This window comes from Periplaneta americana, chromosome 1 (assembly GCF_040183065.1).
Source record: "Periplaneta americana isolate PAMFEO1 chromosome 1, P.americana_PAMFEO1_priV1, whole genome shotgun sequence".
NCBI lineage: Eukaryota > Metazoa > Arthropoda > Insecta > Blattodea > Blattidae > Periplaneta > Periplaneta americana.
The window spans coordinates 1189713-1212662 of record NC_091117.1 but is presented as its reverse complement, the minus strand read 5'-3'; the positions used below and the strand labels follow the sequence as shown (position 1 = coordinate 1212662).

Below are 22950 nucleotides of genomic sequence, written 5' to 3'. Positions count from 1 at the left end.
ATGCCTAGTGATGTTAGATTGCCCACTGCCTCCTCTCGAATTATACTCTCCTGGTGCCCGTACGAACCAAATCACTGTTGGAATTGTACTGTATCAGGGTAACACAGAAAAGGGGTACTGGGAGGTAATCCGTTAACTAGACCAATTTTGGTATTGTATATGCATAGTAATAATAGTGATTGTACGTAATTGAAACAAGATAATTCTCTACTATAACGTTACCATGTTAATATATAAATGTATTTATGTCCTTGGGCCATAGTCTAGTCAGAATTATCGTATACGGAAAAAAAAAAAAAAAAATTGAGTGCAGTTGCCAATTTCACACTGAAAATAAAGGTAGAAAGTTTCTGTGAAAGTGCTGGCTGGTGGAGAGGTGCCGGCAGACGGGACGCTCGAGCGAGGTGGGAGAGGAAGCACATCTCATTGCTGTGCGTTTCCTTACTGATTCAGAGAAAACGAAAGTTTTCGTAAGGTCAAATTAATGACAGGTTAAATTAAGTTAGTTTGCTAGTAGCCAGAGTTGGGGTGTAGTCAATATATACTGCAGGGCTGTGTCTTCTGCAACAGGTACTGATGATTTTAATTTACTTCTTTTGTGGTTTACGGATGGACAGTATAGAAGAATGTGTTCCAGATCTTCATCATGATTATTACACCACAGACAAGTAGGATTATCAGAAAGGTGAAATCGGTGTAGGTACAATTGTGTGACAATGTGACCTGTTCTGGCTCTTGTTAAAAGTGTTGTTTTCTAATGCCAAGCGTTTGACAATAAAGTCATTTAGTTCAGTTTCATTCAGTTCAGTGAGAACAAGACCCAAACTTCTAAAGATCAGTATGTAGAGAGTAGAGATGTGTGTCAGTGAATAATGTTTCCACACTGTTAAGCTTTATTGTCTGCAGTGGATACAATTAGCTGTTCATAGTTTGCAGGTATACAAAACTGTAACAAACACTCGATAAACAAGACGAACCAAATAAACAGAGTTGGTAAAACTTTGCAACCTGTGTTGTTTCGGAATAGAGCTTCCAGCTAGTTAATATACGATTGTGATAAAGTGCAGTTTTCGTTAATTTGCTTAATGCAAGATACAGAACTAATTAAGTAATATGAATAAGCTTCAAACTATTTACAATATTTGTCGGATTACAAACAACACAACTATTGAACAAACAAGTCAGTGGGCTCTCTCCACAAAGCGGAACTGGAGGGCCTTGCTGGGCATGGCAATGAACTTGGTCGATGGCTTGATGTGGCCGTAGTGGTACTCAACGCGGAAGTTGCGGATCACCTGCAACATACACACTGCCTTTAGCAGACTACTCTTAAATGCTAAGTTGCAATGCATTAACTCACCAAGAGTGTAAAACAGGGTGAACCAAGCTACAGCCGAAGTATCGAATTTGAAGTATCTTATGCTTTGCCATTGGCACAACTACAGCATTATAATGATTGTCCTACCCACAAAGTTAGAAACTGATCAGCTGTAGAGCTGTGTTGTGATCCACTGGCCATCTGTCCTCTCACTACATAAGCATTCCACAACAGACTGCTGACACGCATCCTTATTCTTACTAAAGCAAGCTTAGTTTTGCTGCTCTTCGTGTGGAAAATGTAATTCTAATTCTAGTTTATAATGTTAAAGTTTTCATAATTGCTTTCTTAAAAACCTGGATTAAGTCCGGCATAAATTATGATCCATTAGCCTTTCTTTCATTGGGGGACTAAGTTCTTCTTTCCTGTTTCTTGCTATAAATTCTTTTATTTTGCATTCTTATCAAAAGGTAAAGCTAACGTCATTGCAGACCAAATCAGCCCAGAAGGTGGTTAAGGCTCATATTAATGGCAGTCCTACAGGCCTGCTGTCTTTAACCCAAGAAAATGTCCCTGTCCTCATTTCTGTTAGAGACTGAGTAGACCCCAGGGCCAAAGTGTGGCTGGAAGGATTAGATCAATGGAAAAATCCATGACCCTACTGGGAATCGAACTCGCAACATACCAGCTTTACAGAGTTACGTCCAAACTGCGATGCTACTTGCAATCTTGTTAGATTTTCATATGGTGTTTGTTGTTGTCTGTTCTTTTAATGAAGCTTTAAAGTTATTATTGATAAAAATACAATAGATTGAAACTGTGAGAAAAACTTACGTCCAAATTAATTTCAAATTATACAAGAAGACTGGCGAAATTTAAATCTATAATTGAAAGAGCACGCCTTAACAAAACATCAACATTTCCAAATTAATGTGTTGCATTTGAAATGTGGATATGGAGAAGGATGGAACATGTGAAATGGACAGACAGCATAAGAAATGAAGCTGTGTTGGAAAGAGTGGGTGAAGAAAGCATGATGCTGAAACTGATCAGGAAGAGGAAAAGGAATTGGTTGGGTCACTGGCTGAGAAGAAACTGCCTACTGAAGGATGCACTGGAAGTAATGGTGAACGTGAGAAGAGTTCGGGGCAGAAGAAGATATCAGATGATAGACGACATTAAGATATATTGATCATATGAGGAGACTAAGAGGAAGGCAGAAAATGGGAAAGACTGGAGAATGCTGGGTTTGCAGTGAAAGACCTGTCCTTGGGCAGAACACTTATGTATGTATGATGTGCGACATATCAACACTTATAACTAGTGAATGACTTATGAACTCTGAATACAGTACAATCTGTCCACAATTTAATTCACCTTGGCAACAGTGAGCCACAGCTGCAATTCTGCGAGGCTCCGCCCCACACAAGCCCGAGGTCCATGACCAAATGGAATGGCAGAAAACGGATGAATGTCTTCCTCGTGGAGCAGCCAGCGCTCAGGTTTGAACTTGGTAGCATCCTCGAAGTTCTCCTCCCGAAGACTTGTGACATGACTCGTCATCAGCATGTACGTCTGCAAAGAAGACAATCTGATCCAGACGAGCAATCCAATCCTGCGTCGATAGTCGAGACAGAGACTGTGGCTAATTTCCACCAACATCCATCTCAGTCATAGATCTTAAAGTAGTTTTAATATTATAACATAAGTAGATTTAATTAATATATTTATTACATAGAATTGTTAGTAGTATTAGATCTAATTCATGGCATGCCTAAAAAATGCACAACCAGAGCCTTCTTCAGTTACAAGCCGGAGCCATACGTCGGCAACACTGTAATTAACTGTCAGCCGGAGGCCAACTTTCCAGAACACGTGTTTGTGCTAATGCCAGTTTTCAATGTAAATTAATGTTACAATATAAGTGTGTGTCGATGGAATTATGTTCGCAGTCGTACCAAATGTTAATTGTTGATGTATTATAAACTAAGTGCGTGTTGGCAATGAAAACAAGACAACAAATGAAAATATGGCTGAGGTCGTTAGCAATTTTTACAGTTATTAATGACAAAGTGATTGACAATTCTTCTAAATATTAAATATTGCATAAAATACATTTTTATACTCTTACTTGTGGTTTGTGTTGTATCAGAATTCTGGCCAAATTGTTGGGTCTCGCCTGCTATATCAATAAAGTTACGTTGTTGATTTTCAAGTTCATTGTAAACAGCTGTTTTGTGATCCCATAAATGTTGCAGTTTTGTTGAAGATTCGGAATGCCTGCTATACGTCAGAACTACCTATAATTTGTAGATGCATACACTCAATTTGTTGGTTTTCAAGATTTGTTTATTAATATTATTTCTTTTGCAATAAATTAGTTATATAAACATGTTTCTTTTCACTTCGTATTTACAGGATTTAAAGTTCACTGAGTTTACGCTAATTGGCACCTACCTACTTAATAAATAATGATGTGTGTTGTTACGTATTATGTTGAAGGTATGTTTCTTCATTTTTTCATAGATCTTTATATTTGGCCTAACTGTATTTATTTACATCCTCATACTTTATTATAATATGTCAATAGTTTCCTCTGTTTACATTTTTATTTTATTTGCATAATTTACATTCTTAGCTTGTTTTCTGTAGTTATATTTATTTAAAATCATTCCATATTTTAAAAAGTTTATAACAAATAATTTAGGATAACAATATTGTTATGGTGATTGGCCAGCTTCAAACTAAAACTGGCTTCCTGGGCATCTGAAGTATTTATAGAAAAGCACGACAGATAATCACATGAAATTAAAATGTATATGATATCCTAGACCTTTCACGTCAGAGGTGAAACAACATAAAGCGACAAAACATTGTCAATTTACTAGCCACATAATGGTTAATTGATTGGAATAGAGTGCTGCGAAAGTACGTTGTTATTTTATTTATTTTTGCTACAAGTAACATTTCTTTAAGTATTTATTTATTTTGCTTTGTACCATCAACAAAAATCACGTATGCTTTTAATTCTTTTAAAGTTATAAGTGGCTGTATGCAAGTACTTACGCGGTATTCTGAAACTCAAATAAAATACCATTTCGGATTCCGTAATAAATTACATACATCAATACACTGAATCTTGATCATATGCACTTAGTTTTGTATCAATTAATATCGAAAATGTACATGTGACAACGAAATCAAAGCACTAAAACGTCAAACGTCATGCCTTTATTTCGCCTCCACTCAGCGTTGCCAAACCTACCCATGCTCCGGCTTGTAACTGAAGAAGGCTCTGGCACAACATACTTTCAAGAATGAGTTCCTCATAAACGTGTTACAGCATTTTAAGGGCCAGGGGCCAGACCAACCAGCTGGCAGCTGGCCTCACGCCCACACTCCGAAGCAGAGGTGGACGATCATTCAACCAGGATGGAGGTATCGTGTGGTTAGCACGATGATCCCCTCAGCCATTGTAGCTAGTTTCGTACCTGGATTTCACTACCTATCGTAGCTCTCCAAGTGCATCATGATGCTGGATGGACACTAGTCCCATACACTGGCCAAAATTTCATAAGAAAATTTCTTCCACCATGAAGACTCGAACCAGCGCGTATTCCATAACACAAGTCCTAGGCAGGATGTCTTAGACCATGGCGTGGGACTCATAACAGATTTATATCAACAGGGAGGCAGAAATGATTTATTTCCGAGTTTTAAAGGTCTGTCTGTGATACTTAACTGTTCACAATGTCCACCTTTTGCCTGAGTACAGGCTTCACATTGACGTTTCAAGTCCACACCTATGGAGTAACGGTCAGCGCGTCTGATTGCAAAACCAGGTGGCCCGCGTTCGAATCCCAGTCGGGACAAGTTACCTGGTTGAGGCAGCGAATAGGGATTATAAAGAATGGACACTTCGCGTCGGTACCTTTGATGTAGCCGGACTGATTTCAATGACCTTCAAGCCAGCTAGAGCGTGAGATTCTGCTTTCTCCCTAGAGTTGGCGCTGATATCACTCCAGATAGCAGTCGACATAGCAGAAATATAACACATAATTAATACATCTAGGTACATTATGTACTCAAATAAAATAAATTGGATCCATAAAATAATAAATCCGTCATTAACTGTAATGTCTAGACTTTAGAGTTCCTTTATAATGAGAGTTGAGACGTTGACCCCAACAACAATTAAAATATGTAATGATTTGATAGCATTGAAAATGGAAAAACAAAACCCTTATGAGAAGTAAAACCATATACCTATATTATATTACATACAAATATTAAACGAATTTGATACTGTACTTAATTTTATTTTATATTAAAATTTATTATATCTGAAATATAAAAAAAAAATATTATTACAACTAGTTCGTCACTGTGAAATAAGGAAAAGCTGTTAACTTGAATTTATTTGAAGCAAAGCATCACTGGATTATGCAATAAGGTAGGCGATGTTTGGATCCTGTGTCTCAACTCTATACCCAATTATTATCTTTCTTAGCGTATGCTCGATTACACTAACCTCTAGCGCTTGGAAGTGAAACTAAACGCTGGCGCACAGAGAAACAAAACACAGAAAAATTCGCTCAGTGTCCATTCTTTATAATCCCTATTCGCTGGTTGAGGTTTCCCTCAACCCAATACGAGCAAATGCTGGGTAACTATTGGTGCTGGACCCTGGACTCATTTCACTGAAATCATCACCTTCATTTCATTCAGACGCTAAATAACCTTAGAAGTTGATACAGCGTCGTGAAATAACTCATTAAATAAAATTGACGTCTCATGGCCTAGAAAGATGACCCCAAATTCCTGGCGTGTTTCATATTGTCTCACAACGTGACGAGAGTTTCCATATCAGCCACCAGAGTCGAATACACCAATGTTTTTAAATGGCCTCACAAAAAGAAAGCTAGTGGGTTTAAATCAGGGGAGCGTGGAGGCCAGACAACTAGTCCATCTATAACTATCCACCAGCCAAAACACTCAAGATATCAAAATAAATGAATTGACTGTGCTTTATCTTGGTACTCACATTTCGGGATAATTATAGGAAAATTGAACTGCTATATACATGCTTTCAGAATTTTAAACAAAACAACCTCAAATGAAGTCATATCTATGTATTTTGGCTATATAGATTAGATTTACTTTTATTCTTTGAATCAATTAAATTGATATCGGACACATCACTTAGTATGAAGACTTAGAGTAATTAAGGCTTGTAACCAACATGTTAAAACCTAGTCTTCATTCGACAGTGTTTTCAGTCAATTGATTAAAATATAAAAACAATATAATTATTACTGCATTAAATGTGTGTTTTAATATTGTGATAATTATACTGTTTTTATATTTTAATCTTAGGACAATAGACATGATGTTATAAATGTTATAATAATAATAATAATAATGTTGCCTACAATAGAGTTGAATAGAAACAGTTTGTTGAATGGTCTTTCCTGTTTTGGTAACTGACTGACCAGACAGAGAGGTAAAAGTTCTTAGGCATACAATGACATGATAAAAATGTTGAACAGTCGAACAAGTCAATAATGCTTGGCATCTCAATGTCTTCGGTAGTGTGAATATTACAACATTATTAAGCAGTGCCTATCATGATTATCAAGCAAGTCACAACTGAATCACTTTGAGGAGATGTGATGAAAACGAGACCTGTCTAAATCCAGGAATTTTCGTTTACTATAGTAAAGGACCATGTGGAACCAAAAGAGGTTTTCAAGAGGACAACTAAAATGAATCAAAATGAATTGTTGGCAACATATCTCATTTAATTGTGTTCACTACTCACCCCTTTTGGAATCCGGTAGCTGTGCAGTGCGATGTCGTGTGGGAGAACACGTGTCACAACTGGAATTGGGGGCTGCAACCTGCACGCAAAAATATTTGCAACAACTCATTAGGTGACTTGCTCTACAGCATTTCACTAATCTGAAAGAAATATCTGTGCTGAGGAAATTTAAAAGGGTCTTATTCACTTTGCTATTACATCACTGTTTATTCTTGGAATTAACCTGTGTCAGGTCCTGACTTCAAGACAATTCGGAGTATCCATTATGAATCTTGCGTACACCCCTTTTAACACTTGAATACAATTAATTGATGAACTGTGGACTTACTCGTGTTAAATATGTAATATTTGTCCGGCTTACAGCTCTGATGATGGTGCGTGACGCACTGAAACAGCTGTAAGCTGGACAAATATTACATATTTAACACGAGTAAGTCCACTAGTTCATCAATTAATTAAATTCAGAGTAGGTGCATGAGGAGTCTATTGTACAATTGTACTACAAACAAATCTTTTAGCCGAAGTCAGCCCAGTTCGTAATTTGATAGAATTAAGTCCCATGTTTTGTACAGCACCGTAAGCTCTCCTTGAGGCAGGCCTTGAGGTAGTGAAGTCCCTGCAGGGCTTCGTAGCTGAGCCGGCTGTCCTTCTTGGGCATGGCCTGCAGCACCTGCCCGTACACCGTGCGCTGCGCTCTCGGGTTCTTGGACAGCTGGTACAGCAGGTGGCTCAACGCGTGGCTCGTCTGGGCAGCATATGAACCAAATCAAGCTTTCAGCACTAAACAACTGACCACAATGAAACACAGAAACCCCAACAGCTGTTCATTGCAGATTGAAAGGCAAGTGAAAGAAAAAACATCTTATATTAAATAGTTAAGTTTAGAAATTATTTTAAAAATTGTATATCTATATGTAAATTATAAAGTATGTAATGTAAGGCTTCAATGATTATATGTACTATCTTCCTCCGACGAGTTTAGTGCTGGACCTGAGATATTCTTGCCATCGGTGCGGGGGTTGCAGGTAGATTCTTTTGTTGCTACAGCCAAGTCTTGCCGAGCGGAGTGGGAAGTATTAATCGTCCAAAAATATGCAGTCTTCAGTTTGTAGTAGTGTGACTGTGTGCATGTGTTAGGTACTCTATATACGAGTGAAATGTTTTCAGTATGATTGTACTTCCTTCCAGACTGCCGCTGTCACTGTCCCCTCCCTCTCCAGTACCGCGCTAGGCTAGTCGGAACCACATTCCTCTCAGCACTAAACTCCTCAGAGGATGACAGTATGTATATTTTTTTTTTTGTCTGTGAACTATAATAAATATATCATATATCCAATATATTAAAATAATTTTTTATTTCCTAACATGAATATTTAAATGCACAATTTAATTATTTAAAATGGCGGCTATCTGCTGTGCCATAATCCAGATTTTCCTTCTTAATTAAACCAATTTTCAACATTTCCACGTTCTATCGTCGTAATTTTAAAGCTGAAATATAACTCTACAAGCCTGATCACAATCACATTTCTAGATTTTATTTATTTTATTGGGTTATTTTACGACACTGTATCAACATCGAGGCTATTTAGCGTTTGAATGATATGAAGGTGATAATGCCGGTGAAATGAGTCCGGAGTCCAACACCTAAAGTTACCCAGCATTTGCTCGTACCTGGTTGAGGGAAAACCCTGGAAAAAACCTCAACCAGGTAACTTGCCCTGACCGGGATTCGAACCCGGGCCACCTGGTTTCGCGGCCAGATGCGCTGACCGTTACTCCACAGGTGTGGACCACATTTCTAGATAAATATAGTAGAGGTAGAGGAGGCAAGGCCTCATGCCAATGGGTGTGGAGGGGGAAGATAGGTTTTGTCGGTACATTCGTATAATGTTAACAATCATGAAACAAATTGTCTTTCTGATAGCTCATTCTTTCCCCTCTCGTATAGCTCACCCCTCCTTATTTGTAATTTATATGACAAGACATCAGAAGTTCGTAAGACACCGATCACACCGGTGTTGAAACGAGCCCGTCTGTCATTAAGGTTTATTACCTTTTTTAACGTTTAATTTTAAGCAAGTTCTATATATCAGTCTGTACTTGTGAAGGTGTATAGATTGCCATTACTGTAAATAATATTCTAACATTGTTACTGAACTTTTTCTGTATTATTATTTCTTAAATAAATCTTAGCTCTAATACCACTAAATTAAATAGTTCTAATGTAAACAAAATTAGTTTTACTTTAACGTGAATTATAATTAGCTTCGGCTGTAGTCCACAATATTAATTGTAATTAGTCCAGTTCTGTATAATTAATTTCACTTCGTATCATAGTATTGACTATATAGTGTAATGCTTGCTGGCAATAAGGCTCTCTCATTGGTACGCTTCCATGTTGCCTACAAAACTCGAGAATAACTTTATAGGAAAGAATAAAGGTTTTGTTTTCTAATGATTTTAAAGAAGGAAAATGATACAGTGATGTGGATGTGGATTGTGAAAGATGTGCAAGTGGGAACAGGATGAAACTTTCTTTAGCTGTATCATTTGAATTCCATGTTTCGATATAAATGTAAACACGACATAATATTAAACAAATTCCAAGTGTTCATTATGAAGCCACGTTCCACATACCTTTCTTCACATCACATGTCAATGTATAGTTACAATGAAATAATTTTATAATTTTTCTTGGCACTCGAGAACTAGATAAAATGTCAGTCACACTATACTTGCGAAGTTATCAAACGGAGCAGGTGGAAAGGGGTTACCACTTGGGTATCCTGGCGCAACACACAAACAAGCAGAATGAGGAAGCTTGATAATAGTAATAATAATGGCAAAGCCTAAGGCGAAGGCTAATCTAGAGTCTCAAAGGTTATGAATGCCCCTGTCCCTGTTCTGGGGGCGCCATGACAATTATTGAAGCCCTTGTGTGAATGTTTTTATATAGAACTCAACACTTACTGCATTGACTCCGATCAGGAACATGTCGAGCACGATGGTGAGCACGTCGTCGGGGTGGATGTGCTCGGTCAGCAGCAGCGTCTCCAGGAGCGGTGAAGTGTCAGCACGAACCGACCCCATCAGATCAGTCTGAGCCTGGCGGATGTACTTGGCTATGATGCTGCATCAAACAACACGTACATTTCTTAGTTATTAATAAAATTAATAAAACAACCCATACTCTCCTAACAAAATGATTTCTTTGGGTTTGGAAGGGGATGAGATTATTCTGCGTGAGTTGGGATCTTCTGCTGATCGTCCACCAGAAAACAAACAGACAGATGGAAATAGATAAATAGATCGAACTGATGCAGCGGGGGGAGAGATGTGCTTAAAAGAATAAACATCAGGTTGCAATGTGTCTCACCGGACGTGCATCTCCAGGTTCACTTTCTCAATCTCTGCCATGTCAATAGCAAATAAAAGAGAAAGAAGATACTCCGTAATGCGAGCTGTACTACTGGACTTAATACATATAATTGCAAGAAACTCTTTGTTGTTTCTAATGGTAAATCACTGGATGTCCAACATGATTAAATACATAAATTATTTAAGTATTGAAATATTTTAGACATTAATAAAAAAAAAGTAATGGAGTGAACCGTGACATTTTAGCAAAGGTGGTAACTTCTGGAAGACCGTCAACAAAAATTTCAGGAACTACTGATACGGTACTCAGTACCAGCCCAACTAGCAAAATTACAGCAAAACATTATCCACATTATGTGTTTTCGTTTGAGAAATGATATAGCAATCAGCTCTGAAACTATTCTAAAATCCTTTTCAACATTTTATTTACGACAGAGTGAGACATCTCTAAGATAGTTCTGACCACATAATTAATTACTTTTTACGTACATATGGAAACAATAAACACTAGGTACCCAAAAGGAGAGTAATAAGCCCGAAGATGGAGCAGGATCAGGGACATGCAGTGAAGAACTTTCACATTTCTTGACACTCGATAAAGAAGCAACAACATTTGAAGCAGAACTCACAACTGCACTGAAGCACATATTCTACAAATCAAAGTAAGATAATGCTATTAGTCGACTCTAAATCTGCAACAGAAGGCGTTAGGACTTCAAACTCAGAACCGTAATATGGATGAAATAAGGCACAAACTGCAAGCAGAGGGAAGATCAGCTATTCTGCAATGGATCTCATCACATGTTGGACTAACGAGAAACAATAAAGTAGATTTCCTAGCCAAGAAAGGCACTGTGATTTTTTTTCTTGTTAGGAGGGAGGGAACATCCCACGCACTACGACCTGAGGTCTATTGTACCCCTCCCTATATGGGATAAGTTGCGTGCCCACTGATCCTCTGCGCACACCAACCTAACCGCTTGATTCCCAGACCCTACAGCCAACAGAGTCCATGTATCACTCCTGCTTCGGCAACCCTCCCAAGGTTCCCTTAACGGTCCGAGGCAGAAGTCCTCCGCCAAGGTCTACCCCGGCTTCCGTTGCAGAAGCTATCCATCATCACATGAATGCAATCCATGGAGGCCGGTCGAGAGAGCCAGCAGCTTCGGAGGGCCACCTGTAGAGCGATCTGAAAACCAGAAGAAGTAACGGGATGATGAATGAAAGGATGATAGGGGAGGAAAGAAAGTGGCGAAAATAAGTGGGGTTCCAATTGCCTGATAAAGTTACCTGATATTCATCCATTGGAGTGAGGAAAAAACCTCACTCAGGCAACTCGTTCCGACTGGGGATTGAACCTGGGCCCGCTGGGTTCGGAGTTAGACTCGCTAACCCCCAGCCACAAAGGCAGACAAGGCACTGTGATAATCTAAAAACCAACACAACCCACGAATACAGAGAAAAGACAAAAGACCTCAAAAAAGAAATAAACAAAAGAAGACAGAAACAAAACCAAGAACTGCTATCTGGAAAGCTATACGAAAGTATACAACAATACACAAGAGCCATTGAACATCTATCATGAAAAACAACAACTGCCCTCTTCCAACTCTTCCCCAGTCATGACTGTCTGAATGAACACCTCAACAAAATAGGAATAAAACCCACAGATACATGTACCATCTGCTGCAGTGCAGAAAATAAGGAAGATTATATCGGAAACAAGAGGTTTAATGCTTAGGCCAATATCCAGCCATGGGAAAACAATTATCCGGCGTCTAAGCAAAAAGGAATAAAAGTTTAAAAATATTTATGTGGATTGTTTTGCAACATTAACCGAACTCCAGCCGTTACGGAGGTAGCTATAGCAGAAACATATTTAAATTTCCTTTAAAAATTAATATGTACAACATCATAGCTCCAACTGCAGCTGTTTGGGCTTAAAGACATCAGTACACAACTCTATCTAGCTGTTATCAAACACGGTGACATAAATCACAAGAAGAAACTTGGCTTTCCTCGACACGAAGAATGTAAAAGCCAGTCGACGAGAAGGATGCTGTTAGCATTACCTGATCACCTGTAACTGTCGCCTTTGTCATTCGTTACAGTTATTGTTAGACAATACAATCTCATTTTAAGTGTCTAACATCTTTCCGTTTGTGTCAATTTTAATGACTGATTTTCGTTACCTACAGGTGCCGGTACTTATAACATACTTTCATGTTTAAAGCTGGTATCTGACTTTTTAAGAGTTACAAGAAGAAAAAATCTTTTGTGTGCAATGCAGCAAACGAAATTTTTATCTGATTATTGCGCAAAAGTCACTTGGTGATGAACAGTACAAGCCACTTCACTTTGTATTTTAGATGGTATCACCACGGAATGATAATTTTGTGATGTTATGTTGGCTCTATTGTCTCAAGAATACTGAGCTTATTATTAATATGTTTCATTGTTTCGTAACGCATAAAAGTAAATACAGTTTTGTAGCGTCTGTCCAGTGACTTGCGACACAGTAGTAGTAGTCATGATGCTGCTCATCAGGCCAAGATGGCTTCTATTCATCACATAAGTTGCACATAGATTAGGTAGGCAGTCGTGACCAGTTTCCAACCAGAATAGGGCCATTGCATGCTGAAGAAGTCAACTCTGTCCTAGTGTTCTGGCATGCTTTGTCTTTTAACATGTCTTTGCTGAGCTACGACTTGATTTGCTTGTGTATCCCCAGTTGTTCTGTTGATTTCCTTTTCACCATGACACCTTTCTTAGCCATGAGGTCAGCACAATTCTCATATGGGCAGGAATCCACTGCAACATGGCTTCTCTAGTCACTCTTTTATTGTTTTTATTAGATTTCTTATTTCTTGAATTTTCTTCATTGCTTTGTTGCTGTAATTTACAATGGTTTCTACTGCTAATTTAGAGTCTAAGAAGATTACTATTTTTCCTTTGATGTGTGGTCTGCATAAAATGTTTTCATTGCTACTAGCTCACCATCATGATGGTTAGCATGTTCCTCAAGGACTATATATTGTGGAAAATGTTTACAGTGAACACCTACTCTTGAATCTTGTAGAGGCCCATCTGTAAATATTCTCAGCCATTTACTTTCTGGACACATTTCATTTTACATCTTGATTATTTCATTTGATTATTCATCTTGATTATTTCATTTATTGTGGCTAACACAATGGTCTTCATTTCCAGTGGCATATTAATATTATAATGATAAAGCATGTATCATCTTGTTGACATTTTTTCTATTCTAAAACTGATTTTAGTTCGCATGGTGTAAAGAAGAGTTGATTTCAATATGTCTACAGATCCTTATTAATAAATCAAGGGACTGCAAACCACTGAATATGACAGTTACCAAGGAATAAGCTGCGCACATATCACATGCGAGGACGACCTGCAGACAATATGTAACGGGGATAAAAGGTGGCAATTTGAAATGGAAAAGTATAAAAGTGTGACGTCACTTGGCACAGTATAACTTGGACTTGCCTATCGATGATGTCGCAAGAAGCCATGAGGGTGCGCCACTTGCGGGTCTCGAATAAGCGCCACATCTGGAATCCCGCCTCACAGTCACGCAGCGCCTGACTGGCGTTCTGCACGGCTTCCAGCAGACGCACCGACTCCGATGTGACATGCACGCCGGTGGGTTGCAGCAAACCCAGGCTGCGGCCCAGCACGATCCCGCACACGTCTGCGGCAGAGAGAAGCATGCATAGACTTCCTACTGGTTGGCATGTCTAGTCTGATCCTGCTTCACATGGGATGGCGCATAGAATGACTCGCTGTTTGCCGTCATTTAGAGGAAAGCAGAGTAGGGCAACTGACCCCCCCCCCCCCCGAGTTAAGATAAAAAAAAACAATAATTGAGTAGTAATATTACTAAACAAAAAATGTTTGAACTGCAGTTTTAAAAATAAATATTCCACTTTCTTAAACGCTGAAGAAATAAAAGATGAGCTAATTTTATTAATGGCTTTGCTCAATTGAAACCAAGGCGTTACCCGCTGCTATATTAGTGGTTGTTACTTATAATTGGCTTTTAAAGAATCCGGAGGTTCATTGCCGCCCTCACATAAGCCTGCCAACGGTCCCTATCCTGAGCAAGATTAATCCAGTCCCTAGCATCATATCCCGCTTCCCTCAAATCCATTTTAATATTATCCTCCCATCTACGTCTCGGCTTCCCCAAAGGTATTTTTCCTTCAGATCTTCCAACTAACACTCTATATGCATTTCTGGATTTACCCATATGTCTGGATTTAATGTTCCTAATTATGTCAGGTGAAGAATACAATGTGTGCAGTTCTGTGTTGTGTAACTTTCTCCATTCTCCTGTAACTTCATCCCTCTTAGCCCCAAATATTTTCCTAAGCATCTTATTCTCTAACACCCTTAACTTCTGTTCCTCTCTCAAAGTAAGAGTCAAAGTTTCACAACCATACAGAACAACCGGTAATATAATTAGTGGTTGTTACCTATTGTAAATAAAGTGTAGGTTTTTTGTTAATTGAAATTAAAATATCTTTATCAGTAAAAGTATGTATATTCATATGTTCACGATTATGCCATATTAATAGCAAGTGCATGTAAATTAGATAAGAAGTTGAAACCAGGCCTATGTGTGCAAACCCAGAAGTACCAGTACTGTAATTTGGGGTAAACTTAGCTGTAAAAAATATTAAACCATGATATCAGCCGTATTTGTGAATTAAAATAATCAAAATTACTTAAGAAAATGGAGAAAATAAAGTGAACTTAAAAAATATGTTCAGTGCATCTGATATTATGGTGAATGGGAGAAGAGTTCGGGGCATAAGAAGATATCAGATGATAGACGACATTAAGATATATAGGCCATATGCGGAGACTAAGAGGAAGGCAGAAAATAGGGAAGATTGGAGAATGCTGGGTTTGCAGTGAAAGACCTGCCCTTGTACAGAACACTTAAGTATGTAATTACTCTTTCCCTTGTTCATCATCATCTCCGTTTCTTTTCCATATTTCGGCTTTGCTCAGGTGGTCACTAACTGCTTGTGGTAGTGCTACGTACTGTGGGCTCATGGTATCTCGTTTGACCAGAGTTGAGGGACCACAGCGATGTCTACACGGAAAGCTAAGCTTATGGCAAGCACACCTTCCATTCCAGATAGAACAATTGTCTGCAGTCCCCTGCCCTTGCCCTTCCCTCAGTCGTTTGTTGAATTGTAGCGATCCCCAGCATCTTGTAGCTACTTACGCAGAAAAGAATGGTCTGTAGATAATTGGTGAGCTGCGACTCACAGACAATACTCACTCTCCAGAGCCCATTTGTAGATGTCACTGTTGAACGTGGCTGGCACTTCTTCCTGTCTGTTGCGGATGTTTCGAATTCTGTAATGAAATTAGGAAACTGCATGAGTGCAGCTCTGTCTGTCATCACTCTTATAGGCCAAAACGCAACGTTTGCCAGGAAAGCTCTGTACGCGATACACTGTACATTAGTGAACTAAAAGTGTACAAGATGGAATGCAACAATTATCTCTAAATAAATTATAGCTGAACGTTAAAAAATATCATTATGTATTCTTTGATATTTCAAATACCAATAATGATAGGACTAGTACTGTATATTTTCCATATTGTTAAGGATAACCACGGTTTGCAGTATGAATTGGAACTTGATAACACAGATGAGCAGAGCACAGTGTGCAATATTAGTGTAGTCGACTCCCGATAATTCGCTTTGCGGGCGGTTCGCGGCCTTTTGGGGGGGGGGAGGCGAAGTAACATTGTCATTTCCGTTCTTACTCAATTTATGCTCTCTCCCTCAAATGGTTAGAAGTTGATAAGGAAGATCAAGCATACAGACGAGAAAGCGAGGATGAAATCATACGAGATCTGACAGCTGGTAGTGGAAAGAGTGCAAGGAAGTTACTAAAGTTGCCAATATCGCTTCAGACGTGCTTTTGTCATTGTGATGACTTTGATATTGTTTTCTTAAGAAAGTTGTTATCTAAAATCAGAAAAAATGAACTATTTTCTAAGAAATGAAGAAGACACACCGGTGTTGAAGTGAGGCCTGTCTGTCATAAAGGTACGTTACCTTTTTTAAAACAAGAAACACAAGTTTTACATAATATCATAAGACACTTTAGTTTAACAAAATAATATGTCATCTTCTTTGTTTCATTGTCCACTTTAACACTTGATTAAGACTTTAAAACTTTCTATAATTAAAAACTTGCTTAGTATTCAACAGGCATGCCCCAGTCCGTGTGGGCTAGTGCCCGGAGCATGCATTGCAACATTTATCCTATCAATAACGATACACTGATTGGGCCATACTAGAGTTTCACGTGTCATCTACGTTGCAGGCCCCTATTCGCCTGAAGGTAGGACATTAATAATTTAAGACTTTTTACAGTAGCAACATAGTCACCAACCCATCAGACCAGTGTATTTATTCAAGACATAAAGCCTGCTTAAAATATTTTGCCGTATTATTATTATTACTGCGAAGGGCTCAAGCTAGTAAGTTATCTGGTTCGCACACGTTACCTCGTGACCATTTCATCCGCAACATCCTCCAGCTTGGCGTGGTACTGGTTGATCTTCTTCTGGAACGGGATGTCTAGTTTGGATCTTAGACTCTCCCAGTCGGGTCCCGACCTGGACATGACACACTTAAGTTTACAGGTTGTTGAGGTCAGAGGAGCAATTGCCTCCCCCTAATTCAAGATTAAAAAAATAATGATTGAGTAGTGCTACTAATGGAAAAACTGTGAGGACTGTTCGTTCTATTCTACTTTTATAAACGAGCTAGTTAATGACTTTGCTCGAATGAAACCAAGGCGTTCTCTTTGCTATGGTAAATAAAGGTACATATTTTTAAAATTTCTTAATAAATAAAATTGTGACTGCCTCCATAGTTGTCGGCATGCTGGCTACCAGATCTGGAGGTCCCGAATTCGATTCCCGGGCTCAACTCTTGGGGAATTTTCCTTGGAGAAGAAACGTTCCCAGGGTGTCTAGAATCTGGAAATTTGTGTGACTGCGAGGATGTCTGGTTATTAATTAACCAGACTTAAAATAAAATACAATATACCTGAACACGCCACATTGTTGATAAGTAACGTCATCTATGACCTGAACCAGAAAGCACTAAGAGATGTTAGAGAATTTCCAATGAATTAAAAAATAAAATAAAATTGTGTGTGTTCATTTGTTCACCTCTACGTCATATTAACAGCAAGTTCGTATAAATTACATATTGTGTGAGTAGGATAAGAAGTGAAAACTGAAAATGTACTGTAACGTGGGGCGAACTTGACCATAAAAAAAATTAAACCATGATGTCAGTCCTATTTGCTACTTAAAGCAATAAAAAAAAAGTTAAGAAATGGATAAAAAATTATTAAATTTAGAAATATTTTCAGTGCTTCAAATCCTTTTTTTTTTTTTTTTATGGTCAAGTTTACCCCACCTCATGGTATGGAAAATAGCTCATTTCAGAAGAATAGGGAAGGAGTGTGCCACGTATATATATACCCTGTAAGGTCTTCTCTAAAAACTCGTAAACAAAAACAGATGGCGCCCCTGCTTACATGAGGAAGGGCCCCAGCATGCGCATCTTGCGGTGCTGCAGGCGGTACATCTCGAGCGAGTCCAGGCTGGAGCGCACGGGGTAGCGCCCCTCCTGCTGGAACACTGTCTCGATGTGCTCGGGGCGGCTCACGAACACGATGTTGCCTCCGAACACGCCTTGTAAGCGCACCACTGGCCCGTATTTGTCGAACATGTGCATGAAGGGGTGCGCCGATCGATTCCAGACCAGATTCGAGCCTTCAACAAACAAGCATTCATGAGAAGTGTTATCTTTGACGTGCAGTTCCTTCTAAGAACAAGACTGTAGAAAGTTCCATGTTTAGAGCGAACTTAAGCAAGGTGAAAATTTTGACTACCTACTTTCAATGATTCAATGTATACTAAAGATAGTCGAATGTCAGATCAATTTTTTCTTGTTTTAATAACTACTACCACTTCTCAGAATATTAAATGCTGTTTTTTAACAGGTATTCTTAAGTTAACACCGTGATCATAGCCTACCTATCATGTTGAGAAAGTACATCATGGCGCCTGCCGTAAGCTGCGTGCCCACCAGGGGCAGATATGAGTATAGCTTGGCCAAGAACTTGAGCATGTTGGGGCCTGGCACCTCGTCGAAAGGGAGTGCCAGTTTGAGGAGTTGTTCTTGTTGTCTATTGACATCGATGACTGCCGTCGAGCCCACGGTTACAGACTGGACCGGTGTTAGCGTTGTAACATTTGTAGGCAGGACGTCCATGTCGTCTTCCATCACATTCGGGAATGCCACTTTGGATTGCTGGAGGTCCACAGATGCTAGAACGTCGGCATTGCTGAGGAGATCGCTCGTCACTCGCTCGAAGCCTTGCTCGTTGCCTAGTTCAGAATCCACAGATAAGGTTGACTCAGCTGGTGGTAAATTCTTTGTCTTCTTTTCGCGAATCAGGGATTCTACTGAAATGGGTCTGTCTGAAGAGAACCTCCGTCTGAAGAGGAGTCGAGCAAGAGCATGCTTTCCCATTCCGTGTAGACACGACATATCTACGAGAGAAGTGAAATAGAATCGTAATGAAATCCAATAACTACTAGGGCTGCCAAGGTGCCCGTATCTTAGGGATTGTGCCATACTTTCACCCACGCTTTTTCCAGTCTCTTGTCCCCCGTATTTCATAAAGATTTATTTACTCACTCATTTATATTAGTTAATTCCCGATTTACCACGAAAATCGTCTGTAGCTGCATTTAGATTGGCAACAGGCCATGATTGTTTGGCCAAACACCTGCATAGAATTGGAATATATCAGTCCCCTAACTGCCCATTGTGCAACTCAAACCAAGAAATGGATTCGGAACACCTCAAAATCTGTGCTTCAGTGGTTGACCATGATAATATCTTTGAAAAATATTGGAGTGCAAGAGGTCAAATGACTTTGTCAAACGCCTGGCATTAGAAAACAACAACTCACTCATTTATTTATTTATTTAAATGGGAAATATGAATACTGCCATGATGCTATGAAGGTTGTTGTAATTAAATATTTTAAGTACCTCTAGAATGACAAATTCTCATTAATTTTCAACCTGCTTTATAAAAGAATTTTTGAATATGTAAAATTTTCTGAATGAATACAAAGCAAGTGATACCGTAAGTATTAATAGTGCTATGAGATATTTGAAATTACTTTTGTATACAGTTATATACGTAACATCCTCCCAAAGGTGAAACATGTCGATAATGTCGCGATGAGAAGATTTTGGCAATCAGTTCCAAACTCTCAGTTTGAAAACCTGGCAATCCTAATGACTATGGAAGCATTATCTGTAATAAGAGCAGGTTCCTGGGCCTTTTAACTGGACATATTACAAGTCCGAGACTATGATACTGCATAGAGCTCACTAACCAATCAGTGCCCTCCAACTCCTCCAATAGAGATCAGACTTAAAGCAGGCATGGCCGCCCACAGGGGCGACGTGGCCCCCAAGGGACCCGGCCAGCTTTTAGATTTTTTGGGGGATAGAAGAAAATATTAAATATTCGCAAAACTTTTTTTTTTGCATGAAAAAAGAATTCTGTTAAATCACGTAATAATGAAGGAGTAATTACGTTCCTAACAAGTTTCAAGAGGCAAGCTACTGCTGAAGGGTCAGATTATTTCCATCTTTAGGTGGCATTGTAATAAAATTTCCTTAGCTTGTTGTCTTAGTGCTGTGTATATATTTAAAATATTGGCAAATGTTTGCGGGAAGGCCCACATTTTCTATGGGCAGCCCTGAAGCAGGGACTAAGAATGCTTCAGAAAATATACGCGCCGCTAAAACAACTTCTCTGACAGCTGTTCTGAAAGTGGGAAGGAAGTTCCTGACTTGCCTTTCTCTTTATAAAATTTTCTTGACGTTTCCGTGACAAGTCTCCAATGTTGTTGCAATTCTGCGTGCTTCAATCACCTCGTTGAGGTGCACTTAGCAAATCCCTGGTGCGTCGTTGCTTTTGTCTCTCGAGGATTTCAGTATTTTACGGTTTTTATAACTCATATTCTGAGGAATAGTTAAAAGGATTGTGAAAGGAAAATTAGGAGGTGGTAGGAGGAGAAGGAGATTCAAACTTAGACGAATAATTGACGTGGAATAAGAGGTAATATACTGGGGATGAAAAGGAGGAGAAATAAGGCTTTGGACCGAGGAGAATGACATCTGTCATCATGATAGTGATTAGGTGGCACTAATTATCACACTTTAAAATAGACTAAAAATAGAGGGGTCTATATAGAAATAACCTCCACAGTATAAACGAGAGAAAGAAGAGAAATTTCAAAGTACCGGTATTACAAAAACACGTAGCTACTAAAACTTTTGCTTGTGAATAACAGTTTCATCAAAAGATGTTGGGAATGTGTGAATGCAGACAGACAACACAGGCTAGTGCACATCTTACTATTATTAATCAAAGTTATGTGAGTAGAAGATTATCTTATGGCGAGTTGCCAAACCAACTTACTGTTTTGACAAGTGTTGTATAATTCTCTATATTTCTCTCTATTCTACTGATATTTACCTTATTTGTTTTCTTTTACGTCATTTTTCCTTATAATGTCTACCATGTGAGAATTCGTGTTACTTATTTTCCCTTTTTTGTGTGTGTAGGACCTACCTAAACATAGTGTACTCTGTGCTTCAATATTGTTATTGTCTCATATTTCTATACATTGTATATGTCTCAGTATTTACATTTTATTATGCTTTTTCGTTTCTTTATAGTATGTTATGTATGTGTTTCATTTCTACGTGTATTGACTTATTTCTTCCATTGTATTATGATTATTTCTTTCAATTTTTTGTGTACTACATTTGGTGCACCAATATTTGTAATGTTCTTTGTATCATAGTTTTACTCCTGGTATAGCCATTTGTATAGCCATTTGTAACATAGTTAATGTCAGGGGCGTACGCAAGAGGGGTTACCGGGTTCGAACCCCCCCCCCTCTTAACTCTTACCCCTCCTCCAATATATTCCCTTTGCTTGATGCTGCGGCACGTACGAATTATAACAATGCTATCTTTATTATAGAGAGAGACCTACAACTTAGTACCCACCTTGTTTAATGAAACTGATACCGGTACAATATGAAATTGAACTTGTTTGTTAAAAATTGATGGCTGTAAAAAAAATACATTTCAAGAATATTATAAGGATATTCATGAATATGTTCTATTAGAACATAGTATAATAGACCTATTAATGAATATACAGTAACATAATGATAATAATAATAATAATAATAATAATAATAATAATAATATATACACAATTTACAATACCGATAATGTAAATTGTAAACAATTTTAATGATGCCCCCTTTGACAAAATTCTGCGTACGCCATTGATTAATGCTAAGTTAATTGCTGAATAATACGTTTCGTTTCTTACCTCAATGTCACAAAGACTAATTTCTAGTAGGTGTATCTTTCAGGACTACTCTGATAGATAAAACAGAGCGAGGAATTTATGCAAGCTTAAACTCGTAACACGTAGTGAAATAAACAATAAAGTACTGCATACTTTTCATTGTTAGCAATTCTAATCAGTGTTGCCAACACGATTCTTCAAAAGCCTGTACAAAACAGTGCAGAAGTCGCTAAATTGATATCCATTAGATTATTTTGTAGCTACTTGTGTTTAAAAAACGTTAAATACTTATAATATCGACAATACAAACTTTATACCTACTATTCGATAAACAAATCTGGAAATACAACTCTAGTGGATTTTCGGTAAAGTTGTTTATACATCTTGATTAACACGTGAAAGACACAGAATACGTTTTCCAAAGTTGTCAGCATCGTGGAGCACAATACCACATCACACATTGGACAGTTTTTGGGCTCATGTTCGGTGTCCGTGGCACGATCCAACGAGAAACTTTAAATCACCTTAAACAATTTAAAATTTCTGATGCAACGATTGATGCCATAGGATCTCATGTGTTAAAATCATCCTTAGCTATAATTAGTAATCATTTGTACCCAACAAATTTTTATTGTAAATGATTTCCTATGTTTTCGTATCATTTATCTTAATGTTCTTTTTTTCCTTTCAAATTGTCACACAATTGGTTTTAATGATTATTCTTTATGAATTGATTAGTAGGCTGATCTATTTGAACCCATATTTAGGGCGGATTTTGTTAATACAAATTATCTCTAAGAAGATACTTGTATTACTTTGAACTGTTTTCAAGCGGTCGCGTGAATTTGATGTAGGCCTACGCCCTACTGTATTGTTTTTACATTTACAAAGCATATACTGTATAATGCTGAATATATGCTTCTTTCTTGAAACATTGCC

The 22950-nt window shown here is 38.3% G+C and overlaps 1 protein-coding gene across 1 annotated transcript; it reads right to left on the bottom strand.

Moving 5' to 3' along the window:
- Positions 1-870: 870 nt before the first annotated feature.
- Positions 871-21510, bottom strand: LOC138698563 (probable cytochrome P450 49a1). The gene is made up of 10 exons (XM_069824618.1): positions 18630-21510; positions 18128-18365; positions 17082-17192; positions 15838-15914; positions 14031-14235; positions 10113-10272; positions 7715-7884; positions 7140-7218; positions 2696-2893; positions 871-1295 (listed from the first exon to the last, which is right to left on the bottom strand). Exons 1-10 carry the CDS (start codon positions 19276-19278, stop codon positions 1182-1184), a joined length of 2001 nt encoding a protein of 666 aa, XP_069680719.1. The 5' UTR covers positions 19279-21510; the 3' UTR covers positions 871-1181.
- Between the last annotated feature and the right edge of the window lie 1440 nt (positions 21511-22950).